General features: G+C 47.4%; 1 protein-coding gene across 5 annotated transcripts in view; it reads right to left on the minus strand.

Moving 5' to 3' along the window:
- Positions 1-2,163: 2,163 nt before the first annotated feature.
- Positions 2,164-25,096, minus strand: part of LOC133345644 (nucleolysin TIAR-like) — a 92,121-nt gene continuing 69,188 nt past the window's right edge. For 3 of the 5 annotated variants that reach the window (XM_061556592.1, XM_061556590.1, XM_061556595.1), the window contains 7 exons: positions 20,833-20,908; positions 20,223-20,331; positions 18,976-19,068; positions 16,666-16,750; positions 15,425-15,548; positions 13,170-13,327; positions 2,164-11,847 (listed from right to left, as the gene is read on the minus strand). In XM_061556592.1, the coding sequence (XP_061412576.1) occupies positions 11,688-11,847; positions 13,170-13,327; positions 15,425-15,548; positions 16,666-16,750; positions 18,976-19,068; positions 20,223-20,331; positions 20,833-20,908 (805 nt within the window). In that variant the 3' untranslated portion in view covers positions 2,164-11,687. The remainder of the gene's footprint in view (positions 11,848-13,169; positions 13,328-15,424; positions 15,549-16,665; positions 16,751-18,975; positions 19,069-20,222; positions 20,332-20,832; positions 20,909-25,096) is intronic. The other 2 variants (XM_061556594.1, XM_061556591.1) reach the window with 1 other exon arrangement.

A 25,096-nucleotide genomic window follows, 5' to 3' on the forward strand; every position in this document is an offset into this window, starting at 1 on the left:
GAGGCTCGAAAGAAAGCCGTCTCTGGTGTGGACCAATCAGTTTCAAAGACAATGCATTTATTATCGGAGTATGTTGTTTGTTTGCATTCTGACTCCCAAGTATTGTTGTTAATACAGACATGATTCCTTGTAAAAGGTTTCAGTTTGGGGTAAGAGAACAGCTGTCACGGAACGAGGGGATTCATTTAACGTGTCACTGTCAATGCTTTAGAACGATGACATTTTCTTTAGTTACACAACTTGCCTTGTTGCTCTGATAAAGACCCACGCATGTCGTGTTCTGGACACTGCGTGAGACACGACGTACGGTATGATTCTTCTTCGAACTGTTAATGTAATGTGGCACTCGACTGTTGCACGTTGCTGCGCCGTGTAACCCTTGAATGGCTTGACGATGACGACGACGACGACGAAAGAGATTGTGCCAGAAAGACGTGGGCCACTACTTGAGAATATTGGCACTACAAGACGCAGGGAAAGTGGAAACAACAAGTGACGAAATGTGCAATGGACTACCTACGGGGCTATCCGCCCCATGGATTGTGATGATGACGCACGACACTACACTGTTTTACAGTATACACTTCGCTGTGGGGCCGTCCATAAATGACGTCACGCGATTTTGGACGAGTTTTGACACCCTCCCCTCTCGTCACACGGCGTCACAAAAAGTAAGACCCCCCCCCCCTCAAATATGACGTCACAAAGCTCTGCCCCCCCCCCCAAAACCATAAAACATGCTTCAAATCGCTTTAAACTATTGTCATTGTAGTGCGTATTTAATGTGGCGCTGCATTCTGATGTTATAGGAGAAAACATTTATTAAAAAGTCTATTTAATTAAGTAGAACGTGTTGTCTATATTTATTTAAAGTTGCGCATTTTGATGTGACGTCACATTTCTCAACCCCCCCCCCCCCTCGTCACAAATGTCTGACCGCCCCCCCTAGGTGCATAACATCATTTATTGACGGCCCCTATACACGACTATGATGTGCACTCCTTGAGCATATTGGCACAAGTCAGAGGGAAAGTGGAAACAAGTGACAGTACGTGTCGTGGACACCTCCTGCCTCGACGTGTCCCACTTGGGATCCCAAGGGGGTGAGAATGCGAGTTCCATTGACTGGAATTCCAGAGGCAAACGAAATCAGCGTCAAACGCATGCGAAGATCATCACACACCGGACGCATTTTTTTTTCAAAAGTATTCTTTATTCACTTGCTATTTCAGACTAAAAATTGGTTGCATTACATGAAAGTCAACGGAAAACCAATTTTCAGTTATCACAAGAGTAGAAGTGAGGGGCTGACTTAAAATTCCCTGCATTTTTTGTTTAATTTGAACCACAGGATGCCGAGACATTTTCAATGATACAATAATCTGAGCCACCAATTTAAATCTAAAAAACGGCATCCTCTTTTAAACGACTGCTGGCCATTACAAACGATAACCACACAAATTCGATTCCCTGCATCTCTGCGTGACACATCTTTCTGTGTTTTGTATTTCTTCTTAGCACTAAAGTGCAGACAGTTCTTGTGTGTGTTTGTTTACGTTTAAAAATGTCGTGACAAATAAAGGTTTGGCAAGGTCTTATGTACACTTATTCAACTTCTCATCCGAGCAGACACGCACGACCCACGACTCATCCCACGAACGCAGCAAGCCTCGAGACTGCCCCACGGCACTCGGCAGTCTCCTCCACTCATCGCAGACACCCCCCCCCCCCCGCCCGCAGGCACGACCGTGTTTCTCTAAAATCTAAAATTCTACATCACAGCAGCAGGCTCACATCTACTCTCTCTCTCTCTCTCGCGCGCGCTCTCTCTCAAATCTGTGGACGCACTATAAAAACAATATAAGCAGGCGGAGGTGTCACTTAAGATGGATTTACAATGTACACAATTGGAACGTAAAAAGGGAGAGAGGTGAAAAACAAAACCCCGCACCCGTCCAGAAGCTGTTTTGCCCCACAACGGAACGAGGACCGCCAATCGATAGAAGAGTCGTGAAATGCGAGAGGGCGATTTGCAAAGACAGTCAGTCACGTTACACGAACAACGTAAGTAACATTTACATTTAAGGCTTACTCTGATGATTCGACGAATGTTTGTACTCCAGTGTGGAAATCAGAATCATGAGTTTCACATGATCGTCATCGTTGTTGTTTCCATCTACATCAACGTTCTAAAACGCGTTACGCAAACACCGTGGTTATTTTGTTTTTGTCAGGGCTGCATGTACACGGGCCGATATATACTGCATACGCGAGTAGCGGACATATACAGTATATATACACACACACATACAGCATATCGCACGCACGGGGTACAAGCGGTGGACACGGGAGCTATGAGGAAGGGATATTAATCGGTTGGAGAGACTCGCGCACACATCACTCGCATTTCATCATTCACCACCATCACACCAAACGTGAATGCGCTGCGATATATATCGACATCAGTTCATAAAGACGGGGCTTGAAAATAAGCCTAACACATTTGAGTTCGTGCGATTAATTTCATTTGTAAGTTGCCAACACACTTTGACCGCCGCCGCCGCCGCTCCTCGTGAACAAGCCCACACAGGGCACCGAGTGTCTCCCGGCTCCGCGACACGAGGAGCAAGGATCAATTCGTGCGCGGTGGACGCGAAATCACCGTCCTCCTCGCCGTCGTCATCATGGGCCGGCTCTGGAGGTCTCCAAGCGCCATCTCCCCGTGATCGCTAAGACGCCCGTTCGACAAACGCGCACCGTCGTTCGAAGCGAGCGCAGCCATCCCACGGGGTTTGGGGTCTGCCCGGAAAGCGGCAGCTTCGGCTTCTCCCAGCAGAGTGAGCGGCTCAACCCACGCGGCAGCAGCAGCAGCATCAACCAGAACGAAAACTGCGCGACGGACGAGTTCCATTCAAAAATGTCACTTTCCACTTCAACTGTCGTCGTCGTCGTGAAAACAAAACAAACACAAATCCGCGGAAGCTGCCGAGAAAGAGAGGGAAGCATCCGAGTGACGAGGAAGCGCTCGCGTCGCTGTGGACAGCAGGGGCCGCGCGACGCGACGTGGCTGTGAATCTGCGAGGTTTTCGTTCAGTCGCTGCTGCCTGCTGCCACTGCTGCCTCTCTCGCGTGCAAGCCCAGCACAGGTTCCCTAGTTCCATGACCCCCCCCCCCACGCTCTCCGCCCCGCCCGTGGCTCTCATTTCCTCCCTGGAGAGGCGACTCAAAGCAGAGCCCAACGCCGAGTTCGCGTCAAAGTTACCCCTGGCGAGCGCTCGTCTGTGGACGCCCAATCCCCACGGCGGCGTTTTGGGTGTCCACAGACAATCGGTAAAAAATAAAATGTGAATTGTCAAGACACTGCCAACACCATCTCACACAAGAACTGCGCCGTACGTACGCGCCACCACCTGTCACCAAAGAGCCGTGCGCGACCCTGGGCGGTTTTCGTTCTGAAAGTTCACGAATTCAGCTAAACCCATCGCAACCAACCAGCCACTCAACATGCATCTCAACGAGTGACTTTCCATGCCGGCTTATAACCCCGGCAAACCACAACTTGGGGACGCTTGATAAACAATCCACCACGGGGGGGGGACTCCGGCTGTCGGGGCAGGTCTAATTAAAATCAGAGCTGTCATCCTCCCGAGAAACACAAACAATGCAACCAAAATATCCAGCCAGGGAGCAAAGGTGGGTGTGGGAGTGGAGATAGTGGGGGGTTGGAGAGAGGTGCAAGACATTTCCAACGGAGACGAGGCGGCCGCAATGAGGCCATGTGTCAGTTCCCAAAAAAAACAATCTCAGTGACCCTTGCCAACAATCCGCAGTGAAATTCACGACTCGGCGAGTGGGCAGTAACTCGGGTTAAGTGTGGACCCAAAGCACGAGCTGCGGGTCATCTCTCTCCCTCTCTCCGAGTTCGTGTGAAACGCATCACCCACACGAACGACGACGCATGTCATCATTTACCCGACTACAACATTTTCCCGAAATCATGCGCTTCGTGAACATTTGCCACTCGAGCCAAAGTTGGAACAACCCCCTGCCGCTGTTACGGTCACCGCTTGAGTTGAGAGCAGCGCCATCAGCACCGGGCAACGATGAACCCCCCCCCCCACCCAACACGCGGTGCCCGGGTGTGGGCCAGAGATTTGTAATTCGCAGTAAAAATAAGCAAAATCACTGCCTGGGGTTTATACCGGTCATCCGTCAGCCTCGCGTTACGTCTCCTTATGTTTGGCGGGCACAGCTTTTTTCTTTCTACCCTACACGCGGGCACGATCTCCAAAAAGGTCTGAAAATAAATCTACGACTCCAGGGACGGTGGTGCTGGCTGTGGGTTTAGTGTTTACGCAAAAGCTGAAGAAGACTTCACCCAGAGCCGCATGTATTCACACACAAGACGTCGGGACGACTCGTGTCGCTAACACACCACCCCGTGCGTTACAAATTTGAGTTGGGTTTATATTTTATTACATTTGAAGCCTTAAATGCATTTTACTATTACTTCAAAACGTTTAATATGCACGAATGTAAAACTATTCCTCCACCAATTCATTTTCTTTTCTTTCCAATTTCACAGCAATGTAGGCCACGCGCTGTAAAATTCTCTCCAAATATCCAAGTCGAACTATGATGTTGTTGAGAAGGGCCATTACCCACACGACATTAATTACACGGATCTTCCAGCTGTGGCGAAGGGGTGGTTTATGCCCAGCGCTATGAACAACGACCACTGAAGTTTGATTCCTGGCCATAGATGCCACCAATGGCGAGCGATATCTGAATCGGGTCCTGGGCCCACCCTTCAAACGACCGTGGTCAACAAAACCCTACATCCGGCACGGTGTGTGGGGGGGGGGGGCCTTCACCCGGCAGTGGATTAACAAAGGGATGCAAATATGTTTCAGTTACATGGGTAATGTTAACGACAACGGTGGAAAAGAATGTTCTGCCTGTACCAAAACAATTATAATCACTGTAACATGTGCCGAGACCAACTCTGGCGGTGATGTTCGAATGGAAATGTTGTTTATGCAGACAGGTCACGTAGAGTCTCCCACCCCCCCCCCCCCCCCTCGTTAGGATGGCAAGACACCCGTTTATTTTTAAACGCCAATAGTATGAAAGTCACACGTTGGATGGGGGAGGGGGGCTGCTAACGAGGCCACCTGCCAAACAAACTGCACCTCAATCGCACGAGCGGGAGAGTTCCTGCCGCGTAATAAAAGTGTTTTTTGGAGTTAAATCGCGTAAGCAGAAATGTGTCGTTGACCCGCCACCACCCGCCACAGCTAATTAGTCAAGGTTGGTCACGTGAACAAAGGTGCCAATGTTTACTTGTACAGCACACCGGTGCGTTGGGAGAATACATCCGCATTGACAACTCGAGTATTGTGACGTTTCGCTGGCAATTCCATCCAGCACCATGGGGCGACTTTGCCAGAATAGTGACGCAGCAACTAATCGGCACGTTTTGTTCACGTGACAAGCCTCACTAACCGGCTGCCTTCGGGTGGCGGCGGGTTAACGACACATCGACGCTTACGCGATCTAACGCCACCACCCACCCCCCTTTATTACGAACATTGGTCGCGAAAGCCTCAATGCGTCTGCTGCGTGTGTGTGATGGACAGAGCTCCCCCCCCCCCGACGCGTTCACCACCCCCCCGCCTCGCAACTGAGGAAGCCCCCCAAGCGGAAGACGGCGGCCGTTCCGCGAATGGGGGGGGGGGGGGGGCAACGACATCGAAGTTTTACCGTTTTTCCAACCACCGCTGTACCTTAGGTCATAATAAATAACACAAACAAAAAATCCTATCCCCGCCCGCCCCCAACCTCCCGAACTTTGTAACTTTGTAACCACGTGTGAAAGCGGGCCTCACATTGTTCAGGGTGCAGAGGTGAAGTTAAACAGTGCAACTCGCGCGAGGAACGTCGCTGGAAACTCACCCTCGTATTTTAAATGTCTCCGTTTAATATGGCTCGCGGTACAGAGAAACAAACTAAGCTACTATTTAAACGATAGGTAAGGCCCTGGGAGGTATACAGCTCTTTTCAATTAGAGACCGAGCTGAACGAACTGTCGACCTATCATCACGTGTAAATTTACAGCAGCCAAACTCTAAACGCGTGATGTTGATTCTAAATGTGGAGGGGAAGAATCCACGCCACCACGGGGAGGACATGCCAACTCCAAATATACAGCAGGCGGTCAGGATCGATCGCTCGACCTCTTGTATACCAGGCGAGGTAGTTAACATTTCGCCACCGCGGCGCCTCTGAGGTTCGAATGTTTCACGTCAACCGATCGAATGCAACCGAGATAACAGTGGAGCACCGTTTAGAAGGAAACGCGCTGCTACGATACAATGCTCGTTACAACAAACATGGGCCCGCTAGTTTTCTTGTGGCAAGGACGAATGTATTATACGTAACAAAAAACTTGTTTTTAATAAGGCAGACAATGGATATTCCTCAAGTTACTTTGCACGTAATTGCTTAGATTTCCATTTATTTTCCAATGCTCCATTTGCCCCAATAGGTCTGAATCGGTCACATGTCGTTGACTGGATGGGCTCCGTGGATCGAGTGATTTAGCTGGGACAGATGGGAAAGGGGCAGTTGAGGGCGGTAAGGCTGCAAGAGGAAACGAAACACGCGAAAACGTGTTTAAAGTTTGGCTAAACTCGGGTCAATTTACACTCGACCACGGTGACGGTAAAAGCAATATTACTGACGAAAAATTCAAGTGGGTTGAGCCCCCTTCTTTTTGTTGTTGGGTGCATTGAAGAAAAGAAACGGATAACGTGCAAGCGACACAGATGCACTGTTTAAGTCGAGCTCTGCTGGAGAAAGCGCGCGGGTGCAAGGGGGCAGCCCCCCTCAATACAAAAGCGCCCTCCGGTGCACAACAAAGAAAAACATCCGCATTGTACTCATTTGGTCTTGCGACACTGGGATCCCTCCACAGCGCCCGTCACTCTGTACGTAGCAACACACACACACACAGCGCCTGTCCCCTGTAACATAGTGACACACACACACAGACTGTGCTGGGACGAGGGGGAACGGGCACGATCCGACAACAAAACCACCGTGATTTGGTTGGTCCGAGACTCTGGCCACTTGAACCTTCAGTGGCACAGAGTCGAGGAGGCCACGCCGTGACGGTGAGAGCCCACGTGGGGAAACGCTCCAACGAGGCCGACCGAGAAGGGGGCTTCATCGCCACACTTTGCATGGGGGGGGGGGGGGGATAACGACTCGGTTTTGACGCAACAGGTTTCATCACAAGTCCAACATTGTAATCGCGGTTTTTGTTTGTTTTTGGACGAGTCGGGGTGTTTTTGTTGTTTGTTACAGCATATCACACACGTTGACAAGCGTACACTTTTAAAAGATTGGGCTAACTGAATAAAAAAAAGTATTAATATTCTCTCGACAGCACGGAACGCGCCTCGTTCAGCGACTTGGCGATGTGGGGGACACACCCCCCCCTCTCCATCTTCGCCCACCCCCCGAAGCCGTTCTCTCCCTCTTTCATCTTTAGCTCAAAGATAAAATTCGCCACTCAGTCCAACTAAAAGTATATTTAAACCGCCTGCCATTCATCTACGACTATCCTACAAAAAAGCGAGTTCTCAGCTACTATGATCGTATGTTGTATGCAACCCACCCACCCACGGTAATTTTTTGTGTATTTTTACAAGGTCCGACCGATCCTTCCCCTTTCAAAAATTCCCACCGTTAAACTTTTATTACATTTTTAGTTATCATATATGTAGTCTGCTAAATCAAGTGTGCACGACATCTGTACAGAAGAAAACTGAACAATGCTTTCCCAAATCCAGCAACAAGCGACGGCACGTTATATACTTGTGCTGCGTATACTTTGCACAATGTACGCAAAACATATGCTCAACACTTTCACTCAGGCCGTGACGTAATGTGTATATATGAACGCAATGCAGAGGTCGCACCGGTGTCATTAGAGCGGAGGGGGGGGGGGAACACATTTTGATGCGGAAAAAAAAAATCGCACATTTTTGTGTCACATTGTAAACAAAAAAAGTTTAAATTTAAAGATTACAAAAAAAATACCCGCAAAAAAAACAACGCAAACAGTTGCCACGTTTCGGCATCTCAAGTTGTGTCTTTTTGTTTGTTTAAAGCCAGCTCCATTGTCATTTAAGTGGCGTGATCGATCAAGGGCCGGCGCGAGCCTCGCCCCGGCTCCTTTATTATTAATTCGGAAGCACTGCACCCACGTGGGGGTGGGGGTGGAGGGGTGGAGACGTGGCACTCGGGAGGCTCATGAGGAGGGGTCGTCGTCCCCCCCCCCCCCTCTCGTGACCCCTCTCACTTCATCCAGTCCAGCAGAGCTCAACCTCCCAGCCGTCCCAGCGCTGTTCACCAATTACCCAAGATGCACTGCAATCTTTTTACAAGCGGACAGTCCATCCCCTCTGGGCCCTTTGGGGGGGGATGGAGACCCAGAATTGGCTCAATTTTGGGATACGCCACCGCGCCTCGTCGGTTTGAATGGCCGCGACGTGGAAACGATTTTCGGGTGATATAACGGCACTGTCCAGCCCGTTCCGTTTACAATGTTTTTTTTTAGGTCACAATTAGCGATCTTAGAACGGACAATTTGAGTTAAGACGACGCTAGAGCACCGGCCGACGTCGAAGACCGATCATCTCTAGCAGTAGCCGTTTGCGAACCCGGAACAGACGGGCGCGTGAAAAGCAAGAGTCGGGTTGGGTATAAGTAGCGACTGGGGGGGGGGGGGGGGGGGGCTCCACGGCGGGGGAAAAACACCGTGGGGCATTCTGTGACCCACGCGAGAGAGGACGGTTGCCACCCTTCAGGCGAGTCAGAGCTGTCCGGCGGACAAAGCAGGAAGAGCTCGCAAGAGTCGATCTACAACTCGAGCGACCAGCAAGCAAAGGGCTACCCCCCCCACACTCCCATACAAAAGCCCAGCAGCACCCCCACTCTTCGCTATCATGGGAGGAGGGCGGGCGGCGGGGGTGGGGGGGCAGCCAATGGCGCAAAGAAATGGCCTACAAATGGAGATACACAATTGGTGGTGTTAGGAGGTATCTCCCCTCCGAAGGGTGCACGCGATGGGGAGGAGTTGAGTAGTTGAGTTATTTAGATGGGTTTTATTGTGTTCTATCGACAGCAATATTTCCTCATAGAGTCCATACGATTTTTTTTACACCAAAAGGCGCAACCATAAATTTAAAAAGAAATTCTTAAACTGACAATCGTATATTGTTAAATAATAACAATATAACAATAATGAGCTTATTGTATTATACAATTCGTATATAAATATGGGATCTCATAAGCCAATAGGTTCGTGCAATATTTGAAATCGTACTTTGAATAGTTTTTGACTGTTCCTTAAGCGTGTACATACAAAAGCCGGGAGTCTTGTATTAAATAACCCACCCAGATAGCAATGTTTACAAAACACTTCAACATATTACTACGCTATGGCTTCGTCAATTTGCCAAAATGATTTTATGAAAACAAAGAGGCAAATATTTTTTATTGGATAAAAATTGGGCGGGGGAGCCTCATTTGCTTTGCGATGTTTACAATTAAAGCAAACGCAACATTACGAACGCACATACGTGTACTCAACACGTAGGTTTCGACAGCCAGCGTTATAAAAGATGCTCGGGGTAGGAGGCCACGTAAATGATACCAGCCACACGTGCACGACGTGCTGGGGGGGGGGGGCAGGGGCGCCCAAACTGGCAGCTCGCGAGCTGCACGGGCAGTTTCAAGCGCAGATAGTTTTAAACTCCTGTCTTCATCTCAACTTTTATTTGAAACGGGGGCAAAAAAAAAGATCTGCGGAACCTCGCGCCCCCCCCCACTCCCGGGCAGAGGAGCCAAACACAAATACTTCTGGGGTGCTCCTGCAGATTTCTATATTTAAAAAAATGCCACAGTCAATCGGTGCGAGGGAACCGGCTCTGCATGGGCCAACAGGCCGTCCTCCTGTGAAGGTTTTGGAATGCGGCTCTCAAGCTCGGGAAGGCTTTGGCCACCCCTGCAAGAAATACTCGCGGACACCCGTCAGGCCAGCTGTGTGTCGGTGCACCACGACTTTAACTACACACCTTCTGCGGGGCCACGATTGGGAACAAGGCCCGCCTTTGTATTTGTTACCGCTTGTTTGACGTCACTGGCGAGGCCCCCACTCCCCAGAAAATAATCATAACACCAACCGAGATGCACGAGAATGACAATGAGGCCACCGGTCGTGTTTTCCTGAAGCACAATGAGGTTTGCATCTGTCTGCAGAGGACACAGATGCACAGATGGAAGCTACTGGCGGGATGCATTGAAACGTGGTTTGTGCAGCCTAGGCGATGTTTGCATCCCAGTGTTAAATGGCTCTTTCAGGACGAGGGTCGTCACCCTGTCCCTACTCCTCACGCAGCCTCAGCAACTCGCAAGGCTACCCTCGCACGCCGCCCGCGGTTTTGCCTTGCTCTGCCGTCGGTGACCAAGGCCCTGACGAGGAGGTGAGTTAGGGGCCGTGTGCCACTGTACATCAGTGGAGGGGACGACGATGGTCAAACGCAAGGCGGTCGGGCGGTCGCACGTTTTAGGAACGTTTGAGTGAAAGTCGCTGAGGAGAAAAATCTTGACGTAGTGCTTCGCTTCCTCACTTTGGGCACGCGGCAACATCGTTGCTGGGCAATGGGGCCCACGACGGTGTAAATTAAACAACGCGGCAGCGTTAGAGATATATTCTTTTACACAATTTGATGTGCGGCTACAACAAAGCAATTGAGTATCCATTAAAAAACTTTTGTTACAGTTGATAGTGATTCCAATAGTTGCTATCAATTGCATTTCTGTATTCGTGGAGGTAATTACCTTTTGATGGCCTTATGCATTTAAGACCGTTTAATACAGTGCAACTGGCCAGAAATCCTGGCATGCGTGCTGAATGGGTCAATGCAGCTGGAAGCTCACTGCATTATCGACTACAGAAATCCAGAGACTGACAAAGAAGCATCATTAGGTCAAGGAATCATCAATTAAGTTTTCAAATTAATATTGGGCCTTTCCACGTGTTTTTACATGGCTGACGAGTCTCAAAACGCGTTGTTTTGTCAGGTTGGCAAACGCATTTATTTGGGCTCTGAATGACTTTCATGGAGTGTATAAACATGAAAAAAAAACAACAAAATAAAAACTCAGCGTGATATATTTTCATGGTCAAGGGAGCCGAAATCGATACACTGTTGCGCATTACTCACTCTTTGGTGGAACTTGTAGAGTGACACTAGAAGGCGTATTCATTTACCGCTCTACCAGCGGCAAAGGGCTATCTCATCACATCCTGGGGATTCACGCGAGAGGCCGGGGGGGGGGGGAGAAGGGGAAAGCGGTGAAGGGAGGTGGGTGGGTTGGGTGGGGTCACACGTTTCCCTAACCCGCGAATGTGCCCGTGCCCGCCGTGGGAGCGCGCGTGGGGAGTTGCGCCCGCGCGTGGGCAGACAGTGCCGAGGACGGTGCCCGCGCGGGCGACGACGAGCCGGGCGTGCCGCCGGCCCCCCTGCCGCGTTGCTGGATCAACCGAGTGCCGTGTCTCTCCTCGCTCCGGTGGTCACGTCCCCTTGCCACCGCCGCCGCCGCCGCCACCGCCGTTACTGGTTCTGGAAGCCCGCCATGCTGAAGGTGGCTGGGCTGGGGATCAGACTGGCGCTCTGGCCCTGAGAAGGCTGGGTCCTGTAGGCGAAGGAGTTGCCCGCAGCGCTGCTCATCCAGCCTGCGGCCGCTGCGGCTGCGGCCGCCGGCTGCGTCTGCCTGCACCAAGCGAACAAAGAGCCCGTTAACACAAAGATCCCCCACGTGTAGCCTTAACAGACTGTTGGGGTAAGTGTCCCATTGGCGAGTAGCGCCTACGAAGGCCAGCATGGCACACGAGGGGGTGGCCAACAACACGACCGGCCGCCTTTGTCTCCCCGAGTGGCGACGTTTACACACCGCACCAGGTACTCATTTGAGGCAGAGTTGACCTAGGGGAGGCCCAGGACTGATTCAGTTCATCGTCACTTGTGTTGACCGCGAGCGAGAATCGAACTCAGGTCGCCGGGTTCGTAGTGCGGCGCGCTAACCGCTAGGTTACCGCTCCCCTGAATAACCCAGCCACTGAAGCACACGCTCACCACCAGCACCACCACCATCTGCTGCCTGTGCGCACTGAAGTAAGCACCACGTAGCGTGGTCGGTGTCGGCACCCACGGAGGACGTGCCCAACCTCCCCTCCGGGACGGACAGGGGCGCCAATAAACGAAGGTCCTAGTCCACGCAGTGTGCAACTCACCGATTCACGTCAGCCACTCGCTCACCAGAGGTCCGTCAAAACCTCCTTGGCACTCTTCTATCCATCGCTATTACCACGGTTACTGTACTCGTGAACTTCATCCCACGCCACATTGGGTTCACTCACCACACACTGCAGGCAACACTTCTCTTTCTACTTCTCCTCTCACACGGCTCCCTCCACTTGAGAATTCCCTCCCATAGTCTCTTTTCTCTTCTTCCCAAGTTTTCAGAATAACCTCGCTCAAATTCAAGAGACGTGCTAACCGCTCATCGATTACAACTTGGATAACGACACTGTTTGTTGCTGCCCACTTGGAAGTGTGGGACCTTGGGACCTGTGCTCAGCAAACTGTTTAAAAAAAACCAATGAAATAAGTCTTGTAGCGATGTGTAAGAGATAAGGCAATAAGGGTGATGCTACTTCCAGCTCAGTCGCCCACTGTGAGATGTGCCACTTGGTACAGGGGTTCTGCAGTAGCAACGCAAGCCCTTTGAGCCACCACCTCAATGCCGACTACAACGAACCTGTGACTGCAGTAGCCCTTCGTGGCAACTACATTCGCCACGGTGCCGTGATGGTAGTGATGTAGCCTCCACAATCTCCGCGATTTGTGTGGTTGGCTACATACGGTATGAAATAAGTTCAACGTACGTACGTACGAGAAACATTTTTTTGTTTCCTAGAATCTTGAGATTCGTCACAGCTGCCAAGGATAATAAGTGAGTAAAAAAAAATCAAGATCCTCATGACTTATGGAACGCCGACGCAGTGCGCGAGTGTGGATGGGGATGGTACTTACTCTAAGCTGTAGCCCTGCTGGTTCCAGGCCTGGCCGTACATGCTGTACTGTGGGACCTGCCAGCCGTTGTTGATGAACTGCTGGTACTGCTGGCTCCCTCCATACCAGGGCCCCCACTGGGTCCACGGCTGCTGCGTGTAGCCCACCTGGCTGAACTGCTGAGCGAGACGAAGGCACGGCGCGTCGTTAGTGTGAAACGCACGCGAGTGTCTGTGCGTGTGCGCCGAGTATACACGCGCTTTTTTACGTATAATAATGGCATTGGAAATGTATTGTCAGAGAAGGATACGGAATCTAAACTGGACGCAAAGGGTGACCAACGTAGAAGCAAGAAAAAGGTTGCACATAGAGGAAGACCTGATGCAGTCAATGATGGAAAGTAAACTGACACTATTTGGACACATATGTAGGATGCACAACAACAGGAAAATTTAATGTGTGTCGCTCGGAAAACTTGAAGGAACCGGAAAGAGAGGAAGACCTCACAGGTAATGTCTTGATGACAAGAGAGGAGATTGGTGCCAGAAAGATGTATTACTACTTGAGCATATTGGCACAAGACAGAAAGGAAAGTGGAAACAACTGACAAAATATGCAGTGAACACCTATGGGCTATCTGCCAATGGATCGTGATGATTATTACATACACACACACATTAAAAAAGATCCATTAAGAGAAACGAGGTACAAATACAATAGCCTGCTTTGGGATCGGCTGGGAGACGGAGCAAACCGTTTTGGGATCAACGTGCAGTGGGTGGTTCACGCAAACGATGAGCGGGCGAATCTCTCCTTGTTCTCACAAAAAAGAGACTTTCAACATCTCACACTTGGCCTGGATGCGCTGTGTATGCATGTATGTGGGGGGCCGTGGTGCTTCCGTTCATCCACAGCTGTCTGGGGCTGCCGACAGCAACCTGTTGATGTGGGCCAAAGTCGGGCCACTTTCAATCGCAGGCCAATGGGGCCCGTTTTCATACCTGTGCCCAGGCCCAGCAAATGACTGTTCATTGATAATTCACCTAATGCGACGCATAACAAAAATAGTACCACCACTGGAAATTCTACATTCCTATGGTGGGGAAAAGTTATACCATATGACAACCACTTGTGACTTCCCACAAAGTGGTATTCATTTTTATAGAACTACGGGAAGAGAAGGCACGAATTGACTTCTCACCGGGATTTTGACTCAATGATATAATGGCAACGCAGAAATATTCACTTAAAAATAAAAAAGCCAACTGTCCCGTAGAAATAAAAGAACCCAGTGGCCAATCCAGTCTCCATCCAGACGGCAAAGAGAAATGGCAATTGGTAACAAATGGGAGAGACGCAATAGGCAGAACGTCTCGCGTTTCAAGCGGCGTCGCTCACCACCAACCACAAGATGGCGCTTCTCAGCAGCAGGCACCCAACACTGAGTGGGAGTCATTGATCCACTCACTCTCTCGGGCATGGAATTGAGGCTCGATTGAGTAAAACACCACACACAGCTTTGTCTTGTCGTGCATGCGACCATTGCGGAATGCGCAGGCTAAGAGATTAAACCCGTGACACACAACCTGGTTTAATCATGGGTCGGAGCCTGAGTGTTCATCTCAGCCGCACAGGCTCACAATACCCTGCTGTGGGAATTGGCTCCTTGTATTTATGTAGAACTTCTTTCGCACCGTGGATAGCCAACTATGCCACAAAACAGGTCCCCCCTCCCCCCCCAGTATACCTAACAATAAGAATGGTGACATACACCCAAATGAGTGCCAATGCTCAACCGACTTCCCACCAGGATTTGAACTATTCTGTACAATTAAAAGAACACAGTGGAGCTGAAAGTGACTTCAATTAGTCAGGGTGACTAAACTGGGGCGCCGCAGTGGCGAGATGTTAACTACCTCGCCTGGTATACAGGAGGATATGGGTTCGATCCTGACCCTGACGCCTGTATATTTGGAGTTTGCCTGTCTCTCTCCCCCGTAGTCATGTGGATTTTTCTCCAGGTCCTCCGGTTTTTCCCTCCGTACTTAGAAACATGCGTTTCGAGTATGTGGCTGCTATAAATTTCCACATAAGCCATTTTTTTGTTGGGCTATCATTTGTGGCCGGGTCACTTCTGAAAAAGAGCGACATAGCCGAGTGGGCCTTTCCTGGTAAAATAAAAAAAAGTTTAGTTTACAATAAACCCTAACCCATTACATTGTAGTTGAGTGAAGACATGATAATGCCTGAAGCTCTGATAAGGCGAATGCCGGTACCTGCTGAAACTGATTCACAGGGTCCGACGCCTCCTTCCCCCAGAAGCACTTGACACTGAAGCCCTCGATGGTGCTGCCGTTGACCGACACGATGGCATGGGCGGCACTCTCGTGTGTGGCAAACCTGTAGCGCAAGAAACATACAGATATATATCCGTTTAAGCCAAAGGTTTCTAAAAGTAAATAAAAAAAGTGCTTCGGCCAACAGATTCATAAAATGTGTTTGCTGCAACTGTCCCATGTTACCCATCTCCATAAACTCAAAGACGACCAAAGGATTAGCAAATTAAAAAGTATGCAAAGAGAAGTCCTAACCCGCCAACCTCCATATCTTTGATTAGGCCACGCAGCCTGCAGTGATTATAGACAAGGAAGGTGCCTGCTTTGTGCTGTGAAATAAACGGCTAAGCATTTTAGAACGTAAAGTGACAATAAGAAACAGAGTTATTCAGCTTTCCTATGCAATACACACCAACCATGTCCATACAAAACCAGCCATGCTGGATAAAGCCGTAAGTTGTCTTGCCAACTACATAACCCCAACCAGCTAATTGGAGTGTGGGTTGCTTTAGCCAACAAGATCAAATTTCATTTGCTGTTTAAACAAAGTTATGCGTTGCAGATCTGACAAAATTTCACGTCCCAAGTGTTCCCCAATGTGTACCCGAGCAGCAACACGGACAACATTATTGCTCGTAATATCACACAAAAAAGCGCACAATTTAACTTTGGCTTCAGCGACTGAAGAGACTAATGTGAGTGAGAGTATATAGCTAAAGCTTCCGAATTTCTGTGTTTTCCATCGCAGCCAGACACCAGGGGACGTTGCGTTCTTATTTGCAGCCAGATGATGGCCTCAATCCAGTCGAGAGGTGTACGCACTGCTGGGTGCGTGGGTGTTTGCATGGTCGAGCGAGCACACACAGTGCACGTGACGACGGTACCACACGTGTGTGTGCGCACCAACTGTAACGGTGAGTGGTTGTGTAGCGGTTAGCGCGCTGCGCTAGGAACCTGGCCAAACACTAGTGGCGATTATCTGAACTGGTCCTGGGCCTCCGCTAGTACCCGGTGCGGTGTGTGAACATCACCACGAGGGAGACCAAGGCGGCCGGGCGTGCTGCTGGCTGCCCACCACCTCGTGTGCCGTGCCGGCCTTCATAGGTGTTCCTCGCTAACAGCACTTGCCTCAACAGTGTGTTATGGCTACATGGGGGATCTTTGTCTTTGTGTGCACCAACCGTATAAAAGAGTATCCTTTGTCCGGGAACACCCGGATCTCCAAGATCTGACCGAAGAGCAGGAAGGTCTGACGCATGAGTTGCTCTGTGGTTGGGCAAAAATAAATGGATCCATGAGAGGGCAACATCGTCAAGCACGAGCATCGAACAATACAACTCACCCCACTGACACTACGCTGTTATCCCTGTGGCCATATGAGTGCACTTCCAGTCAATACTAAACGCAGTGTAAGATTTGAAGCCATTCGCCAGAACAGCAAAGCCTCACGGAGCCCCGTAAACATCAATAAATATTACACGGGAGTTGGTATATGTTTGGCTTAATAGAGTGTTTTGAGCGTTTCAATACCTGGAAGTAACCGACAGATTAAAAAATAAATTTTCGTAAAAATAACACTGATTCCATACGTTAATACCCAAGACAATTGTCAATAACACTGCCTTTGGAGGCTGTATGGAATTGTGCACCACTGCCAATGCTTTTTTTTCTCTTCTTGGTTCTTTCGGTAAAGTCACGTAGAAGGGAAGTAATAAAATAATAAAAATAAAACATAATAAAATAATATAATGCTTTATTGCCAAATGATCGGTTTAATTCCATAGAGATGGACCACAGGGGCATCTTCTGTTCCGCCTACAGACACACACATCTTTGCTGTCCTGCAGGTGGGAATCTCACACAAGAACTCCATCGCCACTTTATTCACCCCCTGCCCCAAGCCCTTCGCAACTGAAACCACGTGCTCCTTTTCATGCATGTATTCCTGAGCCCTTGGGAGATTTGTCTTGAAATTATAGCATTTGCCAATAAACCGTTGATAATTTTTTGTTTGAAATAGAACGAAGCGTTTAAAAAAAATGTTTGCCACAAAATAAAGGTGACGGCGTAGCTGATTGGGCATCGTCTCTCTCCGTCATCGTCACGGATGTGGGCGTCGGGCAGAATTTATAGGATTTAGTGCCACTGGTTGAACGTCGGTTTAAGGTACAATGAAGATCTCCGTGATATTGTTTGAGTGTTTAGCAACTCAAAGAACTTAAGGAAAAGGTTAAGAATTCTGGGGTACAGATCACCACAGACCACATCAAACTAACATTATTACAGTTCAGAATCAGAATCTTTATTTAGACTGGAGGAATCTGATGAGCTATATGAAGTTATTTTTCACAGATGTCCAGTAAGGGAGGCGGGTCAGCAAATGACATAAAAACATTATGCAAAAAAAATCGATATAAAAGCAAGACAGAGACAAGTTAAGCCAGTTTCTCATAAATATATTTAAAGTACAGAAGTATAAATTGGCACAACTCTGGGCAAAGGCCTCTCTTCTCTCCCCTCCTTCACCATCCCTTACCACCTGCATCCACTGCACGCCTCCCCCCACATAGTCAAACCTCGTCCCACCATCTCAGCTTCTACCGATCGTTCTCCTACCCTCCATTGGCTTCCAGCACGTTGTGAAAATGTTCCCATCTGACGCCCTAGCAAGACGAGATGCTCCGCTCCATTTGTGTTTATTTACTTTGCAATTACATGGGTGATCGTCGTTTTAACTCCAACATCTTCATTCGTCTTATAATCCCTGCCCTTATGTTTTCAAAATCCTCCTCTCTCTTGCTCTTTGGTAAACTTTCTTTCATAGACCAAGTTTGTGGCCCATATAGTTCATGACCGGTACATTAGCTCACTTTTTAAACAGAACAAAACATTTCCAAGTACTAGTAATTCTATTCCTGTATTGACAAATGATAAACTATTTTGTATATGAAACTATTTATCCTAAATAAGAATATTAATGTACAATTTTAAGTTATCCATTATATAGTGTTTTTTTCCTGAAAACGAGTAAATAAATTTTAGTTGTTTGAAATATTTTAAGTCCTTCAAAAATATGATTATCATCCTGTTCTTTTATCTCTTCCAGCAAACGTTTTAATTAAATTCTCTGATTGTAAGAAATCTCAAAGTTTTATTTTCTCACACTTGATCGAACAGCCAGACTAAAGCCTCCTCAGGAGTGTCAGGGTATCGTGATTTTTTTTTTACCCAGGGATCGTCGGCAACCAAAACAAACAATTTTTTTTTTCGAATTCGACAACAACAAAAAAAAGCCCTCAATATGTCAAGAGCTGCAATGCACGCGGTGAATACGATACAGTGGATCTTGACTAAACAACGTCACGAAGCGGTCCTTGAAGAAGAGCAGGTGCATACGGATCTGGAGCTGCAGGTTGCCGACCTCTGGTTATTTCCCAATGCGAGTCACTGATCCAGTGCACACGGTCGTCACGGTGGTCACTTGGCCTCACCTGTGAGTCCCTGGGTGATGCCTCCACAGTAGACGGTACAGTTTGTGGGGCTTGACTGATTGAGAACCTCTTCGAATGACAGGTGCTTGGGGTCTGCAAATGGGAAACACGGACAGCCAGATGCTTAGTGGCATGGGCGGTGAACACCGAGGCATAGAGTTACAATATAAACGCAAATATTTAATTTTACCAGGTAAAGCCCAATGGAGCTATTAGCTATTTTTCAAAAGCAACTTGGACACACATGACAGCTCAACGAAGTGGCGTTATCATGTGGAAATAATATAGCAGCCAAATACTTTAAACGCATGTTTTCTAAATGTGGAGGGAAAAACCGGAGGACCCAGAGAAAAATCCACGCGATCACTGGGAGAACATGCAAACTCCAAATATACAGGCATCAGGGTCAGGATAGAACCGATGACCTCCTGCATACCAGACGAGGGAGATAACATCTCACCACCACGGCGCCCCAGCTTTGTAATGTATGGTCCACAATTGGTAAAAATCTGTTGAGTGGTTTTATTTTCAAAAGGCAAGACTTCATTGAGGGCCTGAGACAAGCGTCAGGTTAAATCTGCATATATCACTCCATGATGCTTTCCAAAGAAGAAACAAAACTCACAGTAAAGACGTGTATAAAGGTAGTGCTCACACGGGATGGATATAAAGCTTTTAGAATATGAACAAAAGTTGAAACTTAACCACACGTCCACACGCAACTGTTGAGAGTACTTCATTTTTCATAGTCACCTGTTTTTTTATACATAAGCATATTCATATGGGAGTTCAAACCAACTACAATTAGTCAGGGTGATTAAAATACAATCAAGCATTTTGACATTCTGTTCCGGAATGCACATGAATACAAGCCACCCCGGTGATTACCTATAAAGCCACCGGTGGTTTTGGATGGGTGGAATCAACCAATAACATAACAATTATTCTCCTCTGGCATCCTATTCAGTGGTACCGCTTCACTCATCACTCAGTTAAAAGTGTTAGGTGTCGCGTTTGCTGCGCACGATGCTGGGAAGCCAGTAACACCCCTGTGCCGGACACTTTTATGAACAGCAGCAAACAGCAGCAGCACAACCGGATGGCTAGTGGCGTGATGCAATGTTTCATCATCATTATTATTTGCCAAAACTGGAGGCGAGCAGTGGCTAAGCCCTTCGTGAGACTGCGACTGCTGGCGTTCTGACAGGGGAGAGGTTACGACGAGGGCGGGGGTGGTAGCAACTCACTGTCCTGGGAGCCTTTCGGAGCTGGGGGCTTGCGAGTGGCCCAGTTGGTCCGGATTTGCCGGCCTCCCAGCCACTGGCCCCCCATCTGCTGTATGGCGTTCTCCGCGTCCTTTTTGTAGGGCACGCGTGCGGCGAGAGAGGGCGCGCGTGCGCGGGCGGGCAAAACAAACGCACATACAGTTATACGGTGCGTCACCGCCGTGCCGCAGCGGCTCATCTCCCACGGTTCACCACAATGCATGCTTTAAACGCAGCGCCGGCACTCAACGTCGGGGAAGGCAGACGAAAGAAAAATATTGAATCATGGGTTTACACTACGGCAAACAGGCAAGCGCACACAGGTAGCAACGTTTCTACTGCACGGTGATCACATCTCAAAAGAATTGTAAACAAACAAAAACATTAACAAAAGCAAAACATGAGCCTTTAAATCAAGTCACAGGCACACAACTGCTTCAGCAGAGAGGAACCAAAAACATTTAAAAAATCATTTGGAAATTTAACAACCCTACGTGTAGAGTAACAATTAAAACATAAAAAAAATTAGTTTTAAGAAAAACTAGGGACGTCACCTCTGCACTGTCCGCAGTCCGCCCGCGTTTTGACTTACCAGTTTCTGGAAGAAAGAGACAAAACCATATCCTTTAGATTTGCCAGTGGCCAAGTCTTTTACTACTCGTGCGTCGCTGAAAAGAAACAAAAAAGCAGCATGTTCAGGCACACCGCATACGTTGCAAGCGCTGCCCAAAGGCCAACACACAGATGCATACAGCCCCACACATTACTCGCTCAAAGCACCCAACGTTTAACAATGCGACTAAGAATCCAGTGTAAGTCATGCACAAGTGCAATAATGTACAAGTCGGTTCTAATTAAGCTTGCATGTCACAGTGAATGTGTTGCAAGTTAACGAGACATGCGCTCTCACTTTATTAAAGATTATAACTACTATGACATCTACCACCTTTATGACGTACGTGTATATATTAAGATAAATGTGTATAGATACAAAAAAACATACAGCGGAACCTGCTTAATGCCAAGATATCATCTCAAATGAAAGCCAAAAATGTAAAGAGTTGATATCATTAAGGCATGCGCAATAAAGTCTGGTAATCATTAAGGTGTCCTCATTTCAACAAGCTCTGCACCAGAGCAAGCTGAGCGGTTGGACAGCAAGTAGGTTCCACGATGTGTTGAACGGTGTGAACAGTTAAAATAATAGAGAGGAATTAAAAGGCATACATCGCCTGTTAACAATTCTTATTTTCCCGGGAGGGCCCACTCTCTCTCTCTACCCTTGTGCTTTTGGGGGGTGTGGACAGCTGTAAAATTAAAAAAAGAAATCGAAATGTTTTTCAGAATGAGTGCACGAGGACTATCAAAATTATTTATCAAAAAATACAATACAAGAGACAAAAAAACCAAGCAAACCGACACTCAAAAAGGTGACAGGCAATAATTACAAAGTGACGTAGCAAACATAGTACTGTCAATCGTGCAAAGCTGCATCAAGTTCGATCGTGGCACATCGTTAACACTTTGCGAAGACCGCACAGCAAAATAATTGAATTTACGTATATTTACGCGACACGTTTCTTTAAAAAAGAAATTACACTGTTTTAATTAACGATTTGTATTTTACATAATGCGCTCAAAATACTTATACAGGTTAACCATAAAAGACCCCTGGCAAAAGGTAAATGATGAAGAGTGTGAAAACTGTCACTCTGGCTGGAGACCCGAATGAAGGAGGCCAACGTACACGAATGTAATTGGGGGCATACGGGGACAGAGGCTGCATTCTGCCTACGATGGCTGCTTCATTTCAGCTATGCCCACTATACCGAGCACTAACGCCAACAACATACGCTCGAAACGACGACGTTAAAAACCCACACGTGTCAACTTCATGATAAGGCCAAAAGCCTTGTCCCCCCCCCCTTCTCTACCCACCACAATTCTCCTGGTATAGGAGAGACTGCAACAGTGCCACTCGTGTCCTCATCATTTGAGCTGCCAATATCCGTAGAACCAAACGCTCCCCCCCCCACCTCAACTGCGCTGCCAATGACGAACATACGACTGGGGGGGCTTTCTCCTCTTCATGCTGTGGACGCACACCACCGTGTTGATGAGCATACGTCCCTGGGCTCAGAACGCGCGCGAACAAGGTGGCTGGTGATTGCAATGTGCCCGGTTCGAAAGCTTTAATTCGTCCATTGCTTTTATGTTTAAGCCTACAACAGTCTATCGCAGGGGCTGGCAACCTGCGGCGCAGCAGCCGGCTCGTTAAGGACAGCTTCGTCTCGTTACTTATTAAGGACCACCTCGTATTCAGATGCATTGTGGCCCTTGAGTTTATCACGTAAGCCAAATTGAGTGGGGAATAGATATCCATTGTTAAGGATGCACGCAAGTAAATATTCAATCACTGGGCATTGTCCTTAATGTAAATGACAAGTTCAATATTCCCAAAAGGATCTGCAATGGAACCGTGCAGCAGTGCCATCGGGATTGGCTGAGTTCCGGTGCGGGGTGGGGGGGCATTTTCTACTCTCCATGGACTCAAAAGATTTGAAATAATAGGGGTCACACAAGGTGGTCAAGGGTACGAAAGTTCACTTCTGAGCAAAGGAAATGATGACAAAAAGGTCAGCGTTGGCTCAGACATTCCCCACTTCCAAGCGTGAACCTCATGGCCAAAAAATGTAACGCTCACCTATGACATCACTGTTTGATAGCCAGCCTTGCCGAGGTATTGTTATAAATATATTTTTTATAGTGACTAAAGTAAAACAAATCTAAATCAATTACCTTCATAAAGGAAGACAATTTGGCAGTTTGAATGGCTTTGTATACTAAGCCATCTGAAATGTTTGGCCGACTTTATTGATTTATTTTGTCAAGCTAATGGCCGTGTCTCATTTCCTGAAAAAGTTCACCTCTCTGAAGCAGTCTTTTTCTCTGTTTGGATGCCTATTAAGTTTTTAAACAGGTTTAGAAATATGGCCATGGCAGGTGCTCTATGCTCAAATGCAGGGGGTTCAAGTTATCTTCCCAATTTGTGAGTTCATGTATTGAATAATTTTTGCAAGTATTTTTAATAGGATATTCTGAAGATTATCTGTGAAAGGGAATCTAAATTTTAGAGGACATGATACAAAGCCAAAATTGTTTCCCATGATTTTGAAAGATAACGTTATTATGGAAGGCTGTTTCAAATGTCATTTAAGAGAGTTTGTTGGCATGCTTTTACATTTGGACAAGTTGATTGTGAACAGTTGGGTTAATGGCAATGAGTTTAACTGAAAGAGGGGGTTTTACAGGGGTGCTTTGGAGCCAGGGATCACTTCAGGTTTAATAAATAGGATCACCTGATGGCATTATAAGGAAGCAGCTGGACCAAGTGTAGACAGAGAATGATTACAGGTAGCCCAGTTCCAGGTATTACCCGAACCCTAGTCACTAGTAGCTCGAGAATTTCGGTTAAGTTTTTTATTAATCCATCCATTAGTTACCATAATAATTTGCATAAATACCCCCCCCCCCCACCCGCTCCAATTCAGAGTAACTATTAATGAGTTCTTAGAGATTCATCAGATTGTGGGGCAGATGATGCAGGCAGGGTTTCAGAGACACAGAAAAAAATCCCGGAGTTAAAGTGTCAATAGTTATGAGAATAGGTTTTTCCCTTTTTTCTGGCAACAAAACAGGTGTTAAGATGTTAAAACACCAAACTGAAATCTTTCACAAGGAATCATGTCTGGATTAACCACAATACTTGTGGTCAAAAATGCAAAAAAACGTATTCTGATAATATATACATTGTTTTAGAACCCGATTGGTCCACACCAGAGACAGCTTTCTTTTCAGCCTAGTCTCAAAACGGTGTTAGACCAGAGGACGCTAAAAGGCGCAAAAAGGGGAAAACCTATTCTCATATTTTGGTACTGGCAAAGGAGGTCCCATGATGTCAATAGTTAATTAAAGGAATAACATATTGGCCAGATAACTCCTTGCATTTACATTTGGTTTGGTAAAAAAAAATCAAGTCCATGCTGGCTATTCACTCGCATCCGAAGACGAATAAGAGAACCTGGGCCTGCAGGAGATTATATGCCGACTGAAGTAAATACCACGAGGTCGACAAGAGCTTTGAAGAGGTGTGTTAATGCTTTTTTCTATCCCTAAAAAAATAACTAAAATATTGAAAGTGTCTTTTATTCAAATTAGGATTTATTTGGAATAATAACCCAGAAGGTTTCAACTTGAGGTCCACGAGATTACCTAGCACTTCCAAACTATATGTTAACATGTAATAAACCGTAAGCCAATTGTCCTCAATGTTACATTTAATACGTATTTTAAAATTGGCAACAAACTAAGTCATTGACTAAATCCCTTCAAGCAAATTGAGAGACCACTTGAGATGATACACAATAACCAACGCCTGTGAAAGATGCCACATGGTCTTTAATGTCCACTTAACAGCCGCCGGGGGAAGCTTTGGAATTCCCCATAGAAATGAATGGGGAACTGGAGATTAAATTGCCGACTCAGAGAAAACCCATTCTCAATAACACGTGGAGAATACCCAAAGGGTTCTAATTATTAAAGTACAATTAGCATCTCATTTGTATAGTTATACATTCACCGCATAATTGTTTGTCATTAATTCTACTCCCATATTGCCTTTACCTTTACCAATGGCAAGATGAGCAAAAATTGAGGTCACAACAGAAAACCATTGGGAGAATTTCGCAATGGGATTAATCGCCGGTAACCCCAATTCTCTTTCAACCTGACTGGCCAAGTGACAGAACTAGATTCGAAGCTTTCGTGACTGCAGGAATTAGTGACAGAATTTTAAC

Source organism: Lethenteron reissneri, chromosome 22 (assembly GCF_015708825.2).
Source record: "Lethenteron reissneri isolate LAM-NWPU_2019-01 chromosome 22, ASM1570882v1, whole genome shotgun sequence".
In the NCBI taxonomy this organism is placed as follows: domain Eukaryota; kingdom Metazoa; phylum Chordata; class Hyperoartia; order Petromyzontiformes; family Petromyzontidae; genus Lethenteron; species Lethenteron reissneri.